General features: G+C 28.0%; 3 protein-coding genes across 5 annotated transcripts; 2 read left to right on the top strand and 1 right to left on the bottom strand.

Moving 5' to 3' along the window:
• Nucleotides 1–663: 663 nt before the first annotated feature.
• On the top strand, nucleotides 664–8,317 carry LOC136998089 (uncharacterized). The gene is made up of 9 exons (XM_067350128.1): nucleotides 664–816; nucleotides 1,165–1,318; nucleotides 1,422–1,580; nucleotides 1,684–1,922; nucleotides 2,413–2,652; nucleotides 2,909–3,220; nucleotides 3,326–3,452; nucleotides 3,537–3,664; nucleotides 3,744–8,317. Exons 2-9 carry the CDS (start codon nucleotides 1,189–1,191, stop codon nucleotides 4,065–4,067), a joined length of 1,659 nt encoding a protein of 552 aa, XP_067206229.1. The 5' UTR covers nucleotides 664–816; nucleotides 1,165–1,188; the 3' UTR covers nucleotides 4,068–8,317.
• Nucleotides 8,318–10,267: 1,950 nt separating this feature from the next.
• On the bottom strand, nucleotides 10,268–14,414 carry Herp (Homocysteine-induced endoplasmic reticulum protein). The gene is made up of 4 exons (XM_012361827.2): nucleotides 13,973–14,414; nucleotides 12,977–13,362; nucleotides 11,622–11,945; nucleotides 10,268–11,529 (listed from the first exon to the last, which is right to left on the bottom strand). Exons 1-4 carry the CDS (start codon nucleotides 14,105–14,107, stop codon nucleotides 11,253–11,255), a joined length of 1,122 nt encoding a protein of 373 aa, XP_012217250.1. The 5' UTR covers nucleotides 14,108–14,414; the 3' UTR covers nucleotides 10,268–11,252.
• Nucleotides 14,415–15,410: 996 nt separating this feature from the next.
• Nucleotides 15,411–22,088, top strand: LOC105669081 (uncharacterized). Of its 3 annotated transcripts, none has more exons than XM_067350124.1 (8): nucleotides 15,411–15,617; nucleotides 15,878–15,929; nucleotides 16,039–16,172; nucleotides 16,236–18,782; nucleotides 19,372–19,529; nucleotides 19,604–19,808; nucleotides 20,309–20,359; nucleotides 21,438–21,560. In XM_067350124.1, exons 1-7 carry the CDS (start codon nucleotides 15,505–15,507, stop codon nucleotides 20,313–20,315), a joined length of 3,216 nt encoding a protein of 1,071 aa, XP_067206225.1. In that variant the 5' UTR covers nucleotides 15,411–15,504; the 3' UTR covers nucleotides 20,316–20,359; nucleotides 21,438–21,560. The 3 variants fall into 3 exon arrangements, with proteins under 3 accessions (XP_067206225.1, XP_067206223.1, XP_067206224.1); XM_067350122.1 differs by lacking the exon at nucleotides 20,309–20,359 and adding an exon at nucleotides 21,628–22,088 and having other exon boundaries at nucleotides 15,414–15,617; XM_067350123.1 differs by lacking the exons at nucleotides 15,411–15,617; nucleotides 20,309–20,359 and adding exons at nucleotides 15,626–15,773; nucleotides 21,628–22,088.
• Nucleotides 22,089–22,120: the final 32 nt, after the last annotated feature.

Here is a 22,120-nt window from a genome sequence, read left to right on the forward strand (position 1 = left end):
TAATTAAACTATTCCTTTATTAGTCATAAAAAGTTCTAATTAATTCAATTAATTTTATTAGAAAAATATTTCGTTGAATTTATTCCTTATTTCTCTATGTAATTGCTGCCTTGCGCTGATTATTAATTAACTAAAATAATCAAGAAACATCAGATCTTGATTATTGAGTAATTGAAATTATTTCCTTCTGATTACCGATTAATCAAGTAACCAAAAAATATTCAATTATGCTGATCGATAAAGTAAAGTAATTGAAATTATTTCCTCCTGATTACCGATTATTCAAGTAATCAAAAATTTTATTTTCTGATTACTGATTGATAAAGTAATTAAATAATTTTTCGCTTTGATTACCGATTAATCAAGTAATAAAAAATTTTATTTTTTGATTATTGCACAGTTGGAAAATTTGTGTTTTCTTGTTAAAAAATATGCCGGTTAAAATTTTTGTGTTAAATATGTAACACATTCATATGTTAATTTAACATATTGCTGTTGTGTTAATTGATCTCAAGTGTTAAATTATGAAAACAACTAAGAAAAAGTATAAAAATAACATAATGTGCACATATTTTTTAATTTTACACAATAGATATGTTACGTACTATTAGTGACAGGATTTATCTGTTAAAATTCACAGAAAAAGTATGTTGATTTATTCTTATAACGCAGAAATGAGCGCTACTACGCAGATCGTCATTTGTTGCTATTACTTTGACGTGTCTCGACGTGTTTCAGTAGTGTCTCAGTCTCAACGTGTTCGACGTGTTCAACGTATCTCGACTTATTTTGAGTGTCAAAAATCTACTTTGTCAAGTACGTATATTATTGATTATCATTATATTTTTTTACTAAAATTCTACGTTATTTACTAAGTGCTAATAGTATAGTATTATTCTATATGATGCATATATAACCAATGTCCAAATTCATAGACGGATTTTTCTTTTTAATAGCTTCTAAGTGTGATAAAAAAATATTAGTAAAAGAAAGACTTTTGAATTTGAGTTTAAATATGTATTTTAACCTTCAAATGATACTCATTACACTACATTCTTGCAATTTAGCAGAATTTACTAGATATTTAGTATTAAACTTTTCATTGTGATTTTGAATGCAAACATTGAAATGAATGCAATATTGAAATTTGTTTATAATTTATAGGTTTTTATCTGCATAATTAATAATATGGAATTTATTACACATAACCAAGATAAACAAACTAAAACATATCTATATTGCGTATTACAATATGTTGATGATAAAGTATGGATTAAATTGGAAGAGCCTTGTTTGTATGAAGATTTTGTTCGAGAAGGTTTCTTTTCTCAATTTTTTTTTCTTATTCCTTTCAATTTCTTAAATAATTTAAATAATAGTATAATTATACTAAACTATTATAAATTCATGTTATATTGTAGCTAAAACAATATTTCCATTGTTAAATAATGTGGATTTTATTTTTACTGATGTATCTGATGCCAGACTTGATCCTCAATTTTTAACGGAATTCGTTCAAATAAGTGCACGAGGAGTTATATTAAAGATCAAATTTATAACAACGAATTTTCTCGATATTTGTAAGAAGTTTTTATATATTGTATTTTCAAATTTTTGAAATTTTAGTACTTATACTGATTTATTTATTAAAACTATTTTTATACAAAATAATAATTTTTATAGCTGATTTTCATTCATTAACACCTACGGTATCAAATTCATTATATTCTCGCACATCAACACCTACTTCATTAAACATTTTGGATACATCAAACAAAGATGAAGAATTTAATGAACAATGTTCAAATGTTACCGATATATCGAATATTAAAGAACATACTATATCGGATTCTGAAGAACATGCATCTTGTTCAAAAAAACCTAAAGTAATACCTATTGAGAACGACGTAATATCAAAAGAGGTTTGTTTGAAGTTATTATTTTTATTAGCCCATTTATTATTGTTTATACTGTTACTTACTGTCAAAATGTTAAAACTTTAAATATTATATACATGGAATCAGTCACAAAGTTTTTTCATTGTTTTAATAGATGATTTTAATGTTGCATTAGATCAATATATTTATATTAGTTGTAATTTCACGTATGCATGTTTATATTCGGAAATTGACGTTTTCACACATATTTAAAAAAAAGTGTAAAAGATTATTTGTGTTCATCGCGGTTGACACAAGTTTAAAAATGAAAAAAATAATGTACATTTTAAGCGTATCATGTTTTATTATGCGTTATTATTACAGTAAGAATAAAAACATAGTGCAAGTCAGAAAAAGGATATCGTACATATTTTTTTCTGATTTGCACTGCAGTTTTATTCTCACTTAATAATTTATTTTTTTATTAATATTTACATCCTTAATATGTTTTTCTTGTTTTCTTTGTTCTTTTTAGAGCTTATACAAATTGATTAAAAATTCATCATGTGGAGAAGAAATTCTCCAAAGTTATAAGAGTAATAAATACTTGCCTGATAAATATAGGAAATTATTAGTAAAATTAGTCGTTCATAACTTATTACAATATAAAGAGAAAGTTGGTAGACAAATCTTGTGTTCTGAAAAATGCAAATATGCTAAAGCAATTATTGAAGTTTTTCCAAATTTAAAAAATCCAGAAGGGAATTTGGGTTATGTGAGTGTATTCCGTTAATTATTTCTATATTACAAGCAAGATTGAAGCAACATATTATTATAAATATTATAATAATTAATAAAAATATCATATTATTATAAATATTAATTTTTAGTATTGATATACTCACAAAATATCAATATTCTAATATTCTATTAATTCTAATAAACTTTTTATTAATATATTTGTTTATATGTTTATATGTTTATTTGTTTATATATTTATATTAATATATTGTTAATTTATTTGTTTATAGGAGCACTTTTATGATCCAAAAACTGGAAAGGGATATATCGCTTCACGATTATCTAATGTACAAAGGAAAGGAAATAAAAAAGTTACTCAATCGGACGAACTGAAACAACATACTGATACTTGCGTAGCTAATGAACCTGTGGATGAAACAGATGCTATTAAAGATGCAATTAATTTTATGAAGTATGCGACTATTGATCAAAAAGATAATATAATTAAAAAAGTGAAAGAGACTTTTAAAGTAAGGAGATACTTATATCTAAATGAACATTTTTTTGAAACATTTCCAAGATTTTTGGATATTCCTGAATTGGTAAGTTTTATTAATTAACTTTTTTTCAATAATTCAACTTTTAATAATAATAACAATTTATATTGCTTTAATAATCAAAAATAATTTAAAACATTGTTTTTTTAGATTGATATTGAATTTGAATTATTATTTCCACAAATAAATATAGATATTTTAAATATATCATATCCGGACTATGTTAATCATATCTTAAATGTTTATAATACCGAAGAACAAAACAGAGATTTACTTGGTAAAAATATTAATGAAAATTATTAATCAGAATTATTAAATTTATTATTATTAATATTTATATTTTTTATTTCATCCGTTATAGATTGGGATCGTGTTACAAATTCATATATTGCTCTAACGCAATTAGTACCCCCGACTGCTAGAGGAAAGAAGTCTGCAGCAAGAGAAAAAACAAAAAATATAATTAAAAAATTAATCATCTATATACAGGTACATATCTTGACTATGAATTTTATATTTTAAATTAATTAAAAAAAATGTATTCCGTTATTTGATTTACTCTTCTCAGAGTGCAACACCACTGAATATTGATGAAAATAAAAGTCAACCAAAGTTAATCGCAGTTGGGCCAAACAAACTTGCAATTGACCAATATTTTTTAAAAATTGATAAAAATTTGATTTTATTACCAACAAAAGACATTATTAAAGCTGTTGATTATCTTTTTAAAGCACACTATGTGTTTCACATTAAATATGACGTAGATTTACAAAATTTTTGGATGTTAATACAACATTATTTTTACAAAATATCTAGTAAATGTACTAATAAAGTTGTTGAAACTTTTACAAAAATTGAAAGTACAAGAAAAGAATCTACGCAACATGTTTAGTTCAATCATATGTTTCTTTTTTTAAAAACAGAATTAACACAATAAATATTCAGTCGTATTATTTTTATGAGGAAAAATTTTATTTTTTTTAAATTTATTAAGAGAAAGTTCTTTTATTTTATTTAAATGTTATAATAAATTAAAATATAATTGTTTAAAGTACTCGAGCTCGAATACTCAATTAAATAATTTTAAGATGTTGAAAATACTTTAAAATTTCTACAAAATTCAACAATTTAATAAAATATTTTAAAAAAACTATAAAATTTTAAGTTTAATAATAAATTACACAGTTAAGTTAGTACCTCGATTATTACATTTTTCTATTTTATAATGTCTTTAGAATGTTATTTGTGTACTTATAAAACATCTGAAATAAAACAAATATGTAACCATTTACGTAATCGACATATGTTATTTGATGGCTCTAATCTTTTTTTAAAGTGTTGTGCAGGTTGTCCTTCTGTATTAAAAACTTATAATGGATTCAGAAAACATTTAAAAAAATGTCAGCAATTACAAAATCTATCTTCGAGTTATGAACAATCGTATGATATTAATAATGATCCTACTTTTTTATCTATAGCTAACGATAATGATGCCGAATTAAGTGAGCAAGATGATGATAACTTTATTTACAATGATAATGAAGATATAGAAAAATATTTAAATAACTATGTTGTGGAAATGTATTCATTAGAATTACCAGAGCTTACGATAACTAAGATTCTTGAAACAACATCAGAGTTAATTTTTCCTGTACTTGAAAATATTGTGTCATTTCCAAATCTAGACGAACGTCAAAATCTTGCAGATAAATTTAAATATTTGTTCCAAAATCGGTTAACTAAATATAGTCGGAATAAATTGTTTAACGGAAATATAGTTCAGCCTATACGAGTGCCGCATGGTATTAGATTCGATAACAGATATGACAATAAAGCTCAATGTTACAAGCAAATTCCTATTACTAGTACTTTTACGTATATTCCTTTATTAGAAACACTCAAAGTTTTATTAAATAATAAAGCTATCAAAAAATATTTTACTAGTAATATAAAAATAAATAATAATGTATATACACATTTTGTTGACGGAAATGTTTACAAAAATAATTCTTTTTTCCAAAATAATAGCAATGCAATTCAACTTCAGTTATTCTTTGACGAATTTGAAGTCTGTAACCCTTTGGGAAGTAAAACAAGTGTTCATAAAATTGGAGCATTTTATTTTGCTATTAATAATCTTCCTTTTTATATTAATTCGACTTTGGAAAATATTCATTTATTAGCTTTATGCTATAATCTTGATATTAAACAATTTGGATTAAATCCTGTATTACATAAAATTGTAAATAATATTAAAATTTTAGAAAAAGAAGGAGTATTTATCGAATCTTTAAATACTTCTATGAAAGGCACATTAGTATCGTTAGCTTTTGATAATTTAGGTGGAAATATGTTACTTGGCATGAATGAGTCATTTAATGCTAACTACTATTGTAGGATTTGCACAATTCATAAAGAAGATGCTCAAAAAACTTGTACTGCTGATTATAATTTATTACGTACGTCTGAAAGTTTTATTAACCTTTTCAATCAACTTCATTATGCAAATAGTGATACAATAAATTTTTTTGGGATTAAAAATAAAAGTCCTTTATTTGATTTAGCTTATTTTAAACCTTGCGAAAATATAACCGTTGATATAATGCATGATTTTCTAGAAGGCATTTGCCAAAGAGATTTAAACTTATTTTTCAATTTCTGCGATAAATATAAAATTATTAGTTTACATGATTTAAATGACAAAATACAAGCCTTTGACTATGGTTTACATAATAGAGGTAATTTACCTAGTGTTATAAGTTTAAAAAAATCTAATACAATAGGATAACGTGCAGCACAAACACTTTGTTTAATTATTCATTTACCTATAATTTTACGAAATATAATTCCAAAACTTGATCAAAATTTTAATAAATGGAAAGTAATTTTATTAGTAATAAAAATGTTAAAAATTGTATTAGCGCCTAATATTACAAATAATATGTTAGATGAATTACAAATAACTATAAAAAAGCATTATGAACTTTTAATGAAAGAATTTTCTGTTTCTTTAATACCTAAAGATCATATAATTATTCATTATGTAATGATTATTAAGAAAATGGGACCTCCAAAAACTTTTTGGACAATGAGATATGAAAGTAAGCATGGTTATTTGAAAGACTTAGCTAATAAATTGAAAAATTTTAAAGATATAGCGTATACATTGTCCGTGCGTCATCAAAAATGCATGCTGTCTCTTTAGAAAAATAAAGATTCTTCATCTTTTGAACCAATACTAAAAAATTTTAAAAGGCAAAATTTAAGTTCTACTAATTACAATGTTATTATTATGAATGGTTTACATATTTCTACTGAAATAGATATTTATGTAGGAAAAAGTGTACAGTTTCGAGGTACTAATTTAAAATTAAATAAATTTATATGTTCATCTTTTTCTAACGATTTGCCCAATTTCAGTAAAATTTTATTCATTTTTTCTGTGAATGCTGAAATATATGCTGTATGTGAAAGCTGGCATACTTTAAAAATATCATCCTCATGTTTAGGATACATTGTAAAAAATACATCTGTTTTATTTATACTAAAAATAATAGACTTACCATATACTAAAAATTGGGAAATTTATGAATCTGTAGAAAAAGATTTAGTTATTATAACTGACTACTTTTTGTAAATAATTTTGTGATAAATATGTTGACGGTCTCATATATAAAAATTTATGAACAAAATGTTATTTTCGAACTAAAGAAATATTAAATAATATTATATAATATATGAATATTATGAAGTAAGATTGTGTAATATATTATGAAGTAATAAATAAGTTTATTGATTAATATATATGTGTGTAATTTATACAAACCTGATCATAATTATATAAAATAAAAATTTTGTTACACTTACATATAGGTTGTTCTAGGACCACTGATAAAAAATTTAATGACAGATTTTTCGTAATATTTTAAAAAGAAAATTTTAATATAAAAATTTTGAGACTATTGTTAAACTTCTGTGCTATATAGTCTCGACATTTTTATATTATAATGTTTCTTTTAAAATATTCCACAGAAGCTGTCATTAAAATTTTTATGTGATCCTGGAACAACCTATATGTAATTGTAACAAAATTTTTTAACATTTTTAAAATGTTAAAATAAACATTTTTAAAATGTTAAAATAACATTTTTTTATGTTACTATTTAACATAAATAACATGTTATATTAACATTATTTTCTTGTTAAATCATAAAATTTTAACACAAAAAGTATGTAAATTTTACATATTACTTTAATCAAAAGTTTGAATTATTACATTTATAAAATGTAAAAATAACATTTTTCCTCAGTTAATTTTATCATTTCAAATATGTTGATTTTACATAAAATTTATTTTAAATTACTATGAAGTTTGCATTCATTTTGTGTTGAAATATTAACATAATAGTAGTGTCACCGTTTAACATATCTGTATTATGTTAAATTAACACAAAAATTTGTGTGGACCGTTTGGTACATGCGATATATGTTAAATTTAACACAAATTTTCCAACTGTGTGATTGATAAAGTAATTAAATAATTTTTTGCTTTGATTATTGATTAATCGAGTAATCAAATAATTTTCGAGTTTGATTATTGATTATCTAAGTAATCGGAAAATATTTTTCTGCGATAAATAATTAATATAATAATTAAATAATATTAATTTATTATTAATTTTTTGCCGATCTCTGGATACAGGAAATTAACATCCTAGACACACGTGATCTCCGCGGGAGTAAGAGATAAAATAGATCATGAAATCTTTCTTGTTGAAAATTGATAGCCCTACAATAATGATCCTATAATATGAGGTCCTATAATATGAATCCTATTATGTAATCATTTTCGAGATATAAGCCTCAAAAGACTTCTTTTTAATTTTTGAGTCTCTGAACCCATAGAAAGGTGATACACAAGATATTTTTGAAGGTTCTTTTTGGCCCTTTCAAGAACTGCAAAATGCACTTTTTTTCGGAACCCCAAATATAAAAAAAATTAGTTGAAATAAATAATATGACTAACAGCAAATTTCAAAAATGATTTTATTTACTTTACATACACCTTTATTTCATTGATGCTCTTTACTATTTGGGAAAATTATAGAAATTTCTATTTCTCTAATAATATATCATCTTATATATCATTAATAATTATACAAGGTGTATCTAAAGATAAGATCAACCAACTAGGAGGTAAAAAAAGGAGCCTGAATAGAATAAATAATAGAATATGTATTGAATAGAATATATAAACCTTTTTTTCTTGTATTCACTATGGTTTAGTAAATACAGTGTTGATAATTTTTTGCGTTTACTGGAGCAGATGTTCAAAATACTGTTCTTTCTTGCGCAAAAAAGATAGAGTTAGGATTTTTTCGGGGACAGAGTGCAGAGGAAGAGGCAAAGCCTCTCTTCCGCCTACATATTATTTAATACAGAGATAGGAATTAGTTGCAACTTTCGGCTTGATTTTCGTGACTGACGCCCACTGCCCCCTCCTTGCCACTCGCATATTAACGAGTCACTTAGCCTCATATTTATGATTATAACTATATTTTTAATTATAATTATGTAACACGCGCGGATTACTTCACTGTGTAATACTGCCAATCGACTATATTATTTTAACATATATTGCGAAAGTAAATCATAAATTAATATCACAATTCGATATGACTGCAATGACGGATCAAAAGTTTTAGATAAAGTGTTACAAAAACTTTTTAATTGTTACAGAATATATGTATATGTTAATTAATTGATAACACGGACAATATAATTTTAATTATTAATAAAATATGTGAAATATTTCTTTTTAAGTTTTAATGAGGAAGAAATGCAAAGAATACCTAGAGGAGTATGATCTCATTACATTTGTAATACGAACGTTCTTGAGATTGAGTATCACGCGCCTTACTTACGAGCATCCGGTGACTCATTGCTAACATGCAAGCGGCAAGGAGGAGGCAGTGAGCGTCACGAAAATCGAGCCGAAAATTGCAACTCCTATCTCAAACTTAATAAATGCATTGTGAAAATGTTCTGAATAACGAAGTCTTACAATCTATTGATAAGTGGTACAGAGGCTAATGAATGCAAAGAAGCCATTATCTTAAATAATATCCACTCATGGTACTCATACTTTTTTTAAATATAAATTTAGTTAGATGCCTGATGATACTTGAATGACACAATTAAAAGGAATACATTTGCCACATAATAACGATACAATAACTTATTTTGAATAATTCCTTGGCAAGAAAACTAACAGGAAAATTGGTTTGAAGTCAAAATAATGGCTTGCTTGCATCTTTTAGAGAATTAGCATTAGTATTTTGAACACCTGCTTCAGTAAACGCACAATTTGCATATTTCGGCAATTTCATAAGTCCACACCTACCGCCTCCCCCTTTTGTCTTGAGATCTTAGCAATAAGTTGCCTGACAGCCGTAATCACGATGCACGACGCTGTCTCAGGCACAAATCTAATCTATCGAATATAATTTAATAATATTTTGGGATTATTATATCGTAAATGTAATTAATAATCGAGAATTGAAACTTTGTTATTGAATTAATTATTTAGAAAGAAAGATTTTAAAGATTGTGTTTAAAACATTGATATTTAACAATTTGAGACCATATCGCGTTTACATCTGCGTCTATTTGAGATAGAGCGTCACGCGCCTTGATCACAGCTGCCAGGCGACTCGTTAAGATCTCAAGATGTAAGAGTAAGGCGGTATGAATTGACTCACGAAAATCGACCGAAATGTGCAGATCGTGTCAAGCTCTGTACTAAACTATCGCGCGCGCACGAATACAAGAAAAATTTATATACATTATTTATTCTACTCAAACTTCTCTTTCACTTCCTAGTTTATTGACTTTACTTTTAGAAATATCCTGTATATGCAAATGCAGCGTGATACTTTTTAAAAAATCTTGTAAAATATCCGCTAGATAGATTTAACCATGTTAAACCATCACATTTAACCATATTAAACCATCACAGAAATTATCATCATGTAATATAGCATTATTGCTATATAACAATTTTTAAAGAAAATTATTAAGCGGCTATTATCATTATCTTTTTACATATCGCTTTATATTTTGTATAATACAAGCTCTACACAAGAATCATACGTTCCTTACATTTATATAAGTATGTACATGGTATACATTTATCTCGTTGTATCTTTATATTACTACAAACATAAGAAAATTTATTTTATACATTTAACTCTAATAACTTTGGGATTGCGATTCTAACAATCTTCTTGCGAAGAAAAGTTAGCATTAATCTAAAGATATAACCTGACTATTACTTCATCTGTGTCCTTAATTGAATTAAATCGACACACACATACACACACATGCGCGCGCGTGTTTGTTAATGTTCATGTAAACGTTTGCGTGTGGGTAGAACGCGGTAAATTCAACAAAAAAGTCCTTTACTGTTTTGCAATTTTCGCAATAACAGAGATATTAATTAAAAAGAATTAACGAATAATTGCGTGTTTCGTGCGTCTATTCTTTTTAATTAATATCTTAATTATTATTGCGTAAATTGCAAAACGATAAGACTTTTCTGTTCAGTTTACCGCGCATTACCTGCATAACGTTGGCACAAGCATTAACAAACATCCTGCGTTTGTGTTTGATGTGTAATCTTTACACATGCATTTAAAATTAATTTTACAATTGCCACCTATTTTAAGCGTATATTGATTGTTAACATATGTATAAACATTTATATTTCGTGTGTGTGTGTGTGTGTGTGTGTGCGCGCGCGCGCGCGTGTGTGTGTGTGTGTGTGTGTGTGTGAGTGTGAGAAGTATAAATACAAAAGTCCTCGGATATCATAAAACTGATCAGACTTTTATAAGAATATGTATATTAAATTCTCATCACCAGTTTAAGCACTTCTTACTCTAAGGACTGTTTATTTCCAAAACTTGATATACCATGCGCCATCGTCTCCAATCTTTATGTCACGTTTCTATAATTTCCATCAATAATTTCCGCAAGAACAAAAAAAAAATTGATTTTATGGAACATTTAGATGGGATTAAATGACATTGGGTTGATCTGGAATAAGCGAGGCAAAAAACGAACTGAAAAAGGTCCAAGTGAAAGCGAGAGCGCCTGGCCGTTGTTCCTCATTCTCCTCATTCGGATTCGTCCGTGCTTCTGGTTGCACAGTTGGCACTTGAGCATTTTGTTGTTGCGGCACTATCTGTGGGCCCACCGCTTCGTTTTGCAATACCTGATTATTGTTGTCCACACGACCATTATTGTTCTCAGCCAGTAAAATTGGTTGTACCCTGAAGAAACCGCCCTGATATCTGCCAAATATTATATATTATATTTTACAACTTTTCAAAAAGTTCAAAGAAAAATATTAAATTTAAACAATATTAAAAGCTTTTTGACTCACAGATATATCGCAAATCCCAAGAATGTAACGATGAGGAACCTAAGTGGAGATGAGTAGAAATATACTATGCCAAATAGAACAATAATCCTAGATAACATGTAGAAAAAGTCCAACCAATCGCGATTAAACGCGACATCTTCGCCTGCACCATTATTTCCTGCGTTCACATCTGCTGCATCTTGTGCCGGCGGTTGGGCTTGTTCGTCGCCAACAATATTATTATTGTTGCTTACGTGCGTATTTTGCGCTACGTCGCTTGTATCAATATTCATCTGCTGCAAGTACGGAATACTAGCTTGCAACTGTATGCCTTGCGCTGCCATGCTGCAAAAAAATAATATATTGTAACATTTGTACATCTCTTATCGGGAAATGCGGTAACATCGACGATGTTTTTTTTAATCTGTTAATTAAAATTGTTAAAGATTGTCAAATTATTTTTTGCAAATGCTCTATAATAAAAAAACGAGTTATTTTTGTCGCAAAGGATTTTAAAATTACATTTGTAAATTACTGCATTATTTGCATTTATAAATAAAGTCATTTTTGTACTTTCTGCGAGCAAGTCAATTCATCTTTAATCGCTTTTAATTACGCACATAAGTTTTTGGTCAAGAAATTATCCAGTAACAGATTAACAAATTAACAGATTTTCAAATCAGAAATTGATATTTTCTCGATGAGAATGGTCGCCATTTTTCGCATTTTTCAATATTTAATATCATATATTTTTAACTAAGATTTAAATTCAAATTTTATAAAAATAAAATTAAAACAAATTTAACATTAAAATATTTAAAGAGACAAATTTATCCAATTTAAACTAATTACGTTATTATTGCATTGTAAAATAATTTTCAGTTATTAAATTGTGTAACGTATTTCTAAAATAAAAAAATACATTGCAAAAGTATATTCTACTCATTGTAATAATAAAAATATCATATCTTATATGCAAAAAAAAATCATTTCAAATTTGAGCTTTTAAAATTTTAGATATTTTGCCACAAAATAAAAGTATGCCATAAAAAAAGTATGTTTAACTTCTATACTAAAACTGTATATACAGCATGTCCAACATAAATTTATGCTGTAAATAATATTCTGATTCGCAAATTACAGAACACTTTGTGTTTAAAATATGTATATAGTAATGTAACATAGAAACATTATATGTGGAGTATCTTTTACACAATTAATCAGCTTTTTCACAAATAATTTGGAAATAACTAACTGTCTTTTCAATTAGACTATTTTAACAAAAGATGAGTACATAAAAAACCTGTTTATACTTTTCTAATATCTTACATTTTATATTTTTTTACAAAAGATTTTAATGAGAAAAAAACACTTACAGTTGCATATACTGTGTGAAATAATGCGTGTATGCTTGTTGGATCCAGGCTAACTGTTGACTATTTCGAGGATCAAAGTATTGCTCAGGTAAATACATCTGTTGAGACTGAGACGCAGTAACATTAATATTTTCTTGACTTTGATTCTGGACACTATTGCTTCTAGTGTGAGAATTTCTTATTGCAGATATTGTATCTGCATCTCTGTTGATTGTACAATTTTGATCTGGTGTAATTTTAACAGCACATGTTTTTTGCGGAGTATAAACCAGATGTATAGTATAAAATTGATCTTCTAAATCATCACATTGTCTCAAAATGTCCTTCAATCTGGCTGAATCGTTCAATAACTGACCAGAATAAATTAATTTCTGATGTGAACTTTCCTGCAAGTAACAGTAATAGTTTAAGTTGATTGCTTATCTTAGAATTTCTTTGTGATATAGTCAAGGCCAAAATAAAATAACAAAGTAACCACCTCAGATGCTAGAGAATAAAAAATTACTAAAAGTCTTTAAATATTTCATGAATACTTTTAGGTATCATTGTACAACTTTTCTTTATGTGTCACATTTGTATAGCTTTGACTATAATAATACACAAGACAACAGTAAACATTGTGACAAATGCATATTATCTATGTATATACAAATTGTAGTATATATATTACTATTATTAAATAATTATTAAAAATAATATATTATTATACTAGTATTTTTAAAAAATAAAGGGTACTTTTTGTAATATTTGAAAAATATAAGATATAAAAAATATACAATAATAAAATATAAAATATAAGAAATTGTAATTGAAATGCATTTATTAGTATTAATATAAAACAATGTTATAGGTATATCAATATTAATATGTATATAGCCTTATGTAATAATGAGCATCCTAAGCTGTATCAGCAATTTTTTTATAAAAAAGAAAAAAGAGAAAGAGAGAAATGCACGCCGCTTTCACTGAGTGAGGACGATTGCTTTCACGACTTACTGGCTTGCTAGGATAAACCTCAGACAGGTACTCCTTCAAGTGACCGATGGTCCAGTTGAGATCGCATCTGACTACCTGATCTTTGATCTGCTGATTCGGCGCTTTTATTATGAGATTAACAGCGGCGTCTGCCATCCTCGCAGTATGTCACACAGCCAGCTCGAGGTCAGCTGTTAGCGTAGTGCGCAACAGCAATATCAACAGTGCCTATCGTCGTCTCGTTTGATCGAGGTAGAAAATCAACGACTTGTCGATCGTTTTCCCTTCGCTTGATCGAGTGATGCAGCTCTTTAATTTGCAAGGATTGTCACAAAATATAATTTTCAGTAAAGTGTTGATTTTTCTGCGAAATTCTCGTAAATCAAATCACAATATCGACATCGAACGTCATTGCTCAAATGCAACTGTGTATATCCTTAAGATGTCTTTTCACACTAACGCTCGACGCTCAATTTCAGTGTTAGAAAACATCATGTGATCAAAAACTACTGCAACGGTTGGTTATTTTTAGTCACGTGATATCTTCTAATTCTAAAATTGAGCGTCGAGCGTCAGCGTGAAAAGGTACCTTTATGATAGACGGAATTGTATTGAGAAGTATATCTGGCAATCGCTCATTGGTTCTAGATTACGCGCGCTTGCATACGCATACCTCGTATGAAAATGTTTTAAGTTATGTCCACATAAATTTGCATAACCGTAAAGGCCATCACACACAAAATGACATAACTGCATATGCATAGCATAAGACCGTCTCGACCAATGAACATCTAGCATAAAGGCGCCATATTGATTTACATAACATGCTCATTGGTCGAGACGGTCTTATGCTATGCATATGCAGTTATGTCATTTTGTGTGTGATGGCCTTAAGTATAAAAAAATCGACCAATTACATATGTGATGTAAATTTATAGTAGATAGGAGACATATAACGTTTTTGATTATACGGATTTTGATCGACCCAAGGTTGATTAATGACGTCATTGCATTGTCTCCACCAATAAAAAACATAAATTCATAATAAAATAGTGATTGATCAACCTTGGATCGATCAAAATCCGTATAAACAAAAACGCTTGTTTTAATTGTAACATTGTTAATTCTCAAGTTGTAATACTGTAGTATAGTATAGTATGGTATTATGTTACGTATACTATAGATTGGAGCATATTGGAGCATGTTGGGACATGCGATGCGAACAAATCTCTATTGGCTCTTATGACGAATTCCCACTGAGCGCATCACGCGTCGGCGTCATCCGTCGTGTCGCGAATTAACCAATAAAAACATCCCATTTTATTCGCGCGGCAAATAATGCAATAAAATGGGATGTTTTGATTGGTTAATTTGTGACGCGACGGATAACGCGACGCATGTCGCGCTCAGTGGGAATTCGGCCTTATGGAAAGGCTCTCTCCAGGATATCGATTATAATTTTATCCTAGGAGCAGAAACGTGAAAAGTGAAAAGTTACACGTGAATTCGACAAATAGAATAGTCGAATTCACGTGTGAAAGTTTTCACTTTTCATGTTTCCGCTCCTAGGAAAAAATTACATGATTGATGTCCAGAATACGGGTCGAAAAATTTTTTTTTATATTGGTAGCCTTGAATCCGGAGTTTTGCATCTTTCTCACATGAGGTCTCCAAAATCATTTTAAATCTTTTGAAACTCTTTTAAAGTTGGTTTTCACCAAGCTTAACTGTCATAAACTGTCACTTCAATCCTCGTTGTTCGCTGTAGAGGTTTTTAAATTGAATTTAAGCGTTTTTATTCTTTTAAATGCAGAAATAAGATGTAAATATTAATTTTTTTTATTATTTTGTACATAAAAATAAAATACATGTTTTACGATATAGAAGTCTTCTATAAAAAAAGTAATATTTTTACGAACGTTACAGGGATACTTCTAAATCTAGGAAAAGTGAATCTAGATCATCAATAGGTTCATCAGTGAGTTATTCATTTAGTTTTGTAACTTATTAACTCTTTCAAACTAAAGGGTTTTTTTTAGTGATTAATATGTTGACATTACAAATAATAATTTTATTTGTGTTAATAGATTCTTAAATCACATAAACCACGACAAGCATTGCAAAGTGTGGATTTTGATTCCTCACTCGATGAAAACAGTCCAACAACAGTTAGTCCAAAACTTAAAAGACGCGTTAGCTTTGCTGAGAAAAAACATGTCAAGTAAGTATTAGTTTTACAAAGTTAAGATCCAATTATTGCTTTAATACATTTTATTTTGCACAGACAGTTTTGTCATCTTACTGATCAAGGACTGACTGTATGGGATAGTACATATGAGGAGCATGACATTAGTCCTAAAGGATTCAATGACATAAAAGAAGGATCTGTGATACTAAATGAGAAGTCTCAACCAGGAAAAATAAAAATTTTAAATATATCTGATGTTTCTCATGTATCTAGAAGTACAACATTGAGTAATAATATTGTATCATATAGAAACTCTGATGGGAAAGAAAACTGTGTGAGTGATATTGGTGAAAAATATTCTGAATCATGTTTCAACAATATTGAGTCTGAATTAGACAAAACATGTATTAAAGATGTATCTATGGAGTTTACGACAGCAATACCTACATCTTTAGCAATTTCATCCATAAAAGAGCATGTAGTGAAAAACAGAAACATGTCTTTAAATAATTCATCTACAAATTGCTGTAATGTGTCGATGGAAATTACAGAGGCTTTACCAGGATCTATGGCATCTACCAGTTGTAATTTAGGAATTTTTGAGCAGACATCAACAATGGTACCAAATTATAAAAATGCAAAACATGACATTACAAATAACATTCATGAGAATACAATATTTCCAATAAATGATGTTTCTCATGTATCTAGAAGTACAACATTGAGTAATAATATTGTATCATATAGTAACTCTGATGGGAAAGAAAACTGTGTGAGTGATATTGGCGAAAAATATTCTGAATCATGTTTCAACAATATTGAGTCTGAATTAGACAAAACATGTATTAAAGATGTATCTATGGAGTTTACGACAGCAATACCTACATCTTTAGCAATTTCATCCATAAAAGAGCATGTAGTGGAAAACAGAGACATATCTTTAAATAATTTATTTACAAATTGCTGTAATGTGTCGATGGAAATTACAGAGGCTCTACCAGGATCTATGGCATCTACCAGTTGTAATTTAGGAATTTTTGAGCAGATATCAACAATGGTACCAAATTATAAAAATGCAAAGCATGACATTACAAATAACATTCATGAGAATACAATATTTCCAATAAATGCAAAATCGAATATCCTTTCTAAAAGTATTGTTTTTGATCGAAAGCAAGATGCAAACTATGCTAATGATTCGATGGCATTAACAACTGTAATACAGTCTACAAATACCGATACATGTTATACGAACGATATAGCTTTTAATACTTCAATGGAAATGACTGATATAGCATCAAAAATGTATGAAAACGATATTTCACATTCTTATAATAAAAGTGCGAAGTGCAGCACTGTAAATAATGTCCACGATAGCACAATAAATACACAATTCAGTATTGCTGAACAGAAAAAGGATGCAAATTATACTAATAATTCGATGGTGCTAACAACCATGATACAACCTACAAACACTGTCGTGTGTCATAATACAACTTTCGATACCTCAATGGAAATTACTGCTGCTGTAACATCTAAGATATATGCAGGAGATATTCGACATTGTTGCAGCGAAAGTATAGTTGAAAGAAATGATTTGAAAAATGTTGATACTGATGAAACCGAGTTTTTCAATGATGTATCGATAGAAATGACGAGACCTGTAAATATATGTACACCATCTTCTTATAATAAGGAGAATCTGAGAATGGTTGAATCAAGATCTAGAAACGATAAAACTGCACTTTTTCTTAATACGTCCATGGAAATGACTGAAGTGGTATCATCAAGAAACAGAGAGGTTAATTTAGTTGCATGTAAGTTAATATCCGACAAAAATACACAAGCAGAAAAAGATATATCTACAGAGTTTATTGTAAAAAATACAACTGATTTTCAGTCAAATCTTGAAGATAGCATAAACGACATTAGCGAATGTAACTTTTTGACAAACAGTCTATCATACTTGAAAGACAGTTCTGCAGAACTAGAATCGATTGAACCACCTTTGTTTGTATGTTTAGACAGCGAAGAAGAGAATTCTTTTCATAGTTTGCACCAAGACAAACCTCAGACATTAAGAATTGCCGATGATGCATTAGTCAATAATAGTTATAATAATTCTGATCAATCAACAAATAGTAAAAGAGAATTTGTGGATCTTGAAACGGAAGCGCTAACAAATAATCAGAACAATCAAGCGAAAGATTATTATGAAAGCATTACAGCGAATAAAACTGAAAATAACCAGGAAGTTGATTGTCATGTAATAAAAAAAGCTCGAATAGAAAAAGGAAAATGCAGTCGAAAGAGAATAAATAATGATGAAAAATTAGAAAATAATGTTGAAGAAAAGCGGCAAAAATATTTGAATAAAAGCATGGAAGTAAAACAATATATTGATACTCTCGATAAGACAGAAGTAATAATTAAAGAGAAATTAATTAAAGAGAAATTAATTAAACATATTGAGAAATATTGCAAAGAGAGTTCAAATGCAGTACAAATTATGGAACGAGAAGAAGAATGTATAGAGAAAAGGCCTGAAGCAGAACAAAGTGTTGGCCTGATTAAAGACGAGTTTGTAATCAATCAAGATTGGTTTCTGTCATTATTTCAGAAATTAGAAATACATGGCAATAGGTATACAAAATGTTTCAAAATTCGCGAATGTCCTTTTATAAGAGACTTTTGTCCTTTATTGAAAGATTCTATGACCAATTTATAGTAAATTTTTCCAGTGAAAATTCAAGATACTGATAGTTTTTGAGTTACAAACAATTATGAAAAAGAAAAACTTTTGCAAATAAAGTTTCGAAGATAAATAACATAAAATAAATAACGTTCTTCACAGTTAATTTCAAGCAAATTTTATTTTAGTGAAATTTTAATTTTAATCTTAATTAAAAAATATGTTACGAATTGGAAAGATGTGATAAATGAAAAAATTCTCCCCCCCTCCCCCCTCTCTCTCTTTCTCTCCCTCTCCCTCCCTCCCCTCTATCTCTCTCTCTTTCCCTCCTCGTCTTCCCCTCTCTCCCTCCTCCCCCCTCTCTTTCTTTTATATATATATATATATGAGATACTAAATAAAAATTAATTTTGAATTGGTCAAAGAATCTTAGTAATTAACTTGAAACATTTTAGGATATTCTATATATTTTTATCATATTTTACAATCAAGTTTTCTTGATTGTAAAAATGAATGAGCATTAATATTATATTGTTTCAGCGATTATTGCATTTGGAACGTATATCACAAGAATATCGACAGGAGAATAATCACATTTGGTTTTATGGCGAATTCGTTATTGATAGTAATGTATTTGTCGAATTGTACGGAAGAGATTTTAAAGATTCAAAAAATCTCAATTATTTCCCGCGTTACAGGTAATTATACGATCATTTATTTCGAAAGGACGAAAGGACATAATCGCAATATTTTAATTTTCTTTTTGTGATAGATGATTCAGGTGTGCTAATAAAGATAGTTCACAAGTTAATTCTGGAAAAATTAAATGCGGAAACACTTATGGATTTCTGCAAAACTCAAGAAGATATTCTTCCAATGTTAGATTTTGTTTCGCAAGATATAACACTAGTAATGGATTTTATGTTTGACTTGAAACGTTTGAATAGCTTGAACTTAATGGAGATTAGCACTGATGAGTATGAATTTATATTTAATTGTTTTATATCATGTTTAATTATTATTCGACATAATTAATATCAACACCTCAGAGGTATACTAAGTCTAAGTATACTATTAAGTCACATTTTTTGAGTTATTATTGAGTTATTATCACAAGACTATATCCAATTTTTACCCAATGGCAAACAGTTTTAAGTCTTTAGTTACGTTTAAAGATTTTAAAGAAATTTAAAGAAATTAATCTTAACAAAAATCGTCGAGCAACCATAAATATCTCTCTTTAGATCCTTCTGAAAAATTATGTTTATGTGACTAACATACTCTGCCTCTGAGGTGCTGATATAATAGTATATATATATATAGTAGGGAATGCTTTTTGATCCTCAAAACTGAACTATTTTCAAACCGCTGTAACTTGGCGAAAAATCATTGCAGATCAAAAATCCAAAAAGCATTTTAAGGCTTAAAGTTTGCACTTTTATGTATTTGTAACAGTTTTTAAAAATTTTTATTTTAGTGCCTGAAAGATTTTGAGCCTGAAGGAAAAAACACTGTTATTGTCTTAAAAGTACGTATTGTCAACACTCTGCAGTCTATTGAAAAATTTGTGTTTAAAGTTTACGATAAGTTCCAAAAAGTACATTTTATTTGCAGAACGCGTGTTTAGAAATGTTTCTATGATTTTTTGTGGTTGAGCTATGCAATTTTGTAACTATATTTGTGAAAAATAACGCTTATTTTTGCTATGCAATTTTGTAACTATATTTAAAAAATAACGCTTACCGTCTGCAGTAGCATTGGCGTAAAAACAGGTTTATTTTCAAAGTCGCGTAACGGCCAAAAAAATCGTAAGAACATTTGTAAATACACGTTTTACAAATAAAGAATCGTAGTTTTTGTCACTTGTCATAAATGTTTTGAAAAAAAATTTATTATTGAGCTGCAGGGTGTGGAAGGTAAGTAATTTTAAGGAACAAAACAATATGTTCTTTTTTTTGAGAGTATAAAGATAAAAAATTTTTAAAAAATGACCTAAGCACGTAAAAATACAAACTGCCAGTTTCAAAATATATTTTTTAAATTTTTGGTCTGCGATAATTTTTCGCCAGCGGTTTGAAATTACTAAATTTGCTTAATTTTCAATGTCTGAAGTATTCCCTATTTTTTGTGGTGTACACACGCGCATGCAAGGTGTTCTAAAACCGACAAACTTTGCCAGTGTATTTAGGAGATTATTTTAAGTAAAAAAGTTATACAAACCATGGGTTAATTTGGCTGTGTTATTGAAAGTTATTGGAAGTTTATTGATATAAGCCACAAATATGCTTCGGCATATTCAAACTCCGATTCACATTTAATGTTTGTTTAATTGTTAGTTTTACATTACATTATTTTCACGTGTTTAAGCCAGACACACATAAAAAGTTGGTGCAAGGCATAACTGAAACTGCTGTTAATATCAACAATGAACTTGCCAACATTCTGTGCTGTATGGATGGAGGTATATCTAATCACACAGTGTGAGAGACACAAAGTAGCCATTTGGAACACGTTGGCGAAGTTTGTCGATTTCATTGTGAAACACCATATATATAATCAGCATATATACACATATACTAATTTTATTAATTATTTGTAAATGACAGAATTACGTTTATCTCTCGAAGCAAACATATGGACATTGTACTGAAAATTACAATTAAAGTTAAATGCTTTAACAAATTGACATCAAATGATATCGATGTTCATTGCTTGCTGGGTACAGTAAGGTGAGTTAAAAGAAAAATCGTTTGTATAACTGTATTTTAATGAAATATATAATTTTTTCTTTTACAGAGAAAAACAAGTTAGAAATTTGATTACAAATGTAAAAAAGGATTGTAAGTTCCTAACGAGATACATGAATGATGTCAAGAATTATCTCGATATAGTGGAAGACACATTCAAATAAATTAAGAGAGAAGAGATTTTAGATCAATTTTCTTTTGAGGACTATTCATGCCTCTTATTATAAAGTGAATTAAATATAATATTGCATTTTTACTATTATAGGTAATTGCATGCAGTCATTCGGAAATTAATATTTTAATTAATATAGTATTTTATATTTTTATGTTATTATATGTACTCTATAAGTTGTATAAAATATATATTGCATAGATGAATAAAATGTTTTTTTCAAATATATAATGTAAAAATATTACTTTTAATAAAAATAAATAAATAAAGCGTAATACTAAATAATAAAAAAATAAAATTATAAATAAATAATAAAAAAATATAATTATAAATAAAAACATGCCATGTGTAGTCCATTTGCAAAAGCAGT

The sequence above is a fragment of the Linepithema humile genome, chromosome 2 (assembly GCF_040581485.1).
Source record: "Linepithema humile isolate Giens D197 chromosome 2, Lhum_UNIL_v1.0, whole genome shotgun sequence".
In the NCBI taxonomy this organism is placed as follows: domain Eukaryota; kingdom Metazoa; phylum Arthropoda; class Insecta; order Hymenoptera; family Formicidae; genus Linepithema; species Linepithema humile.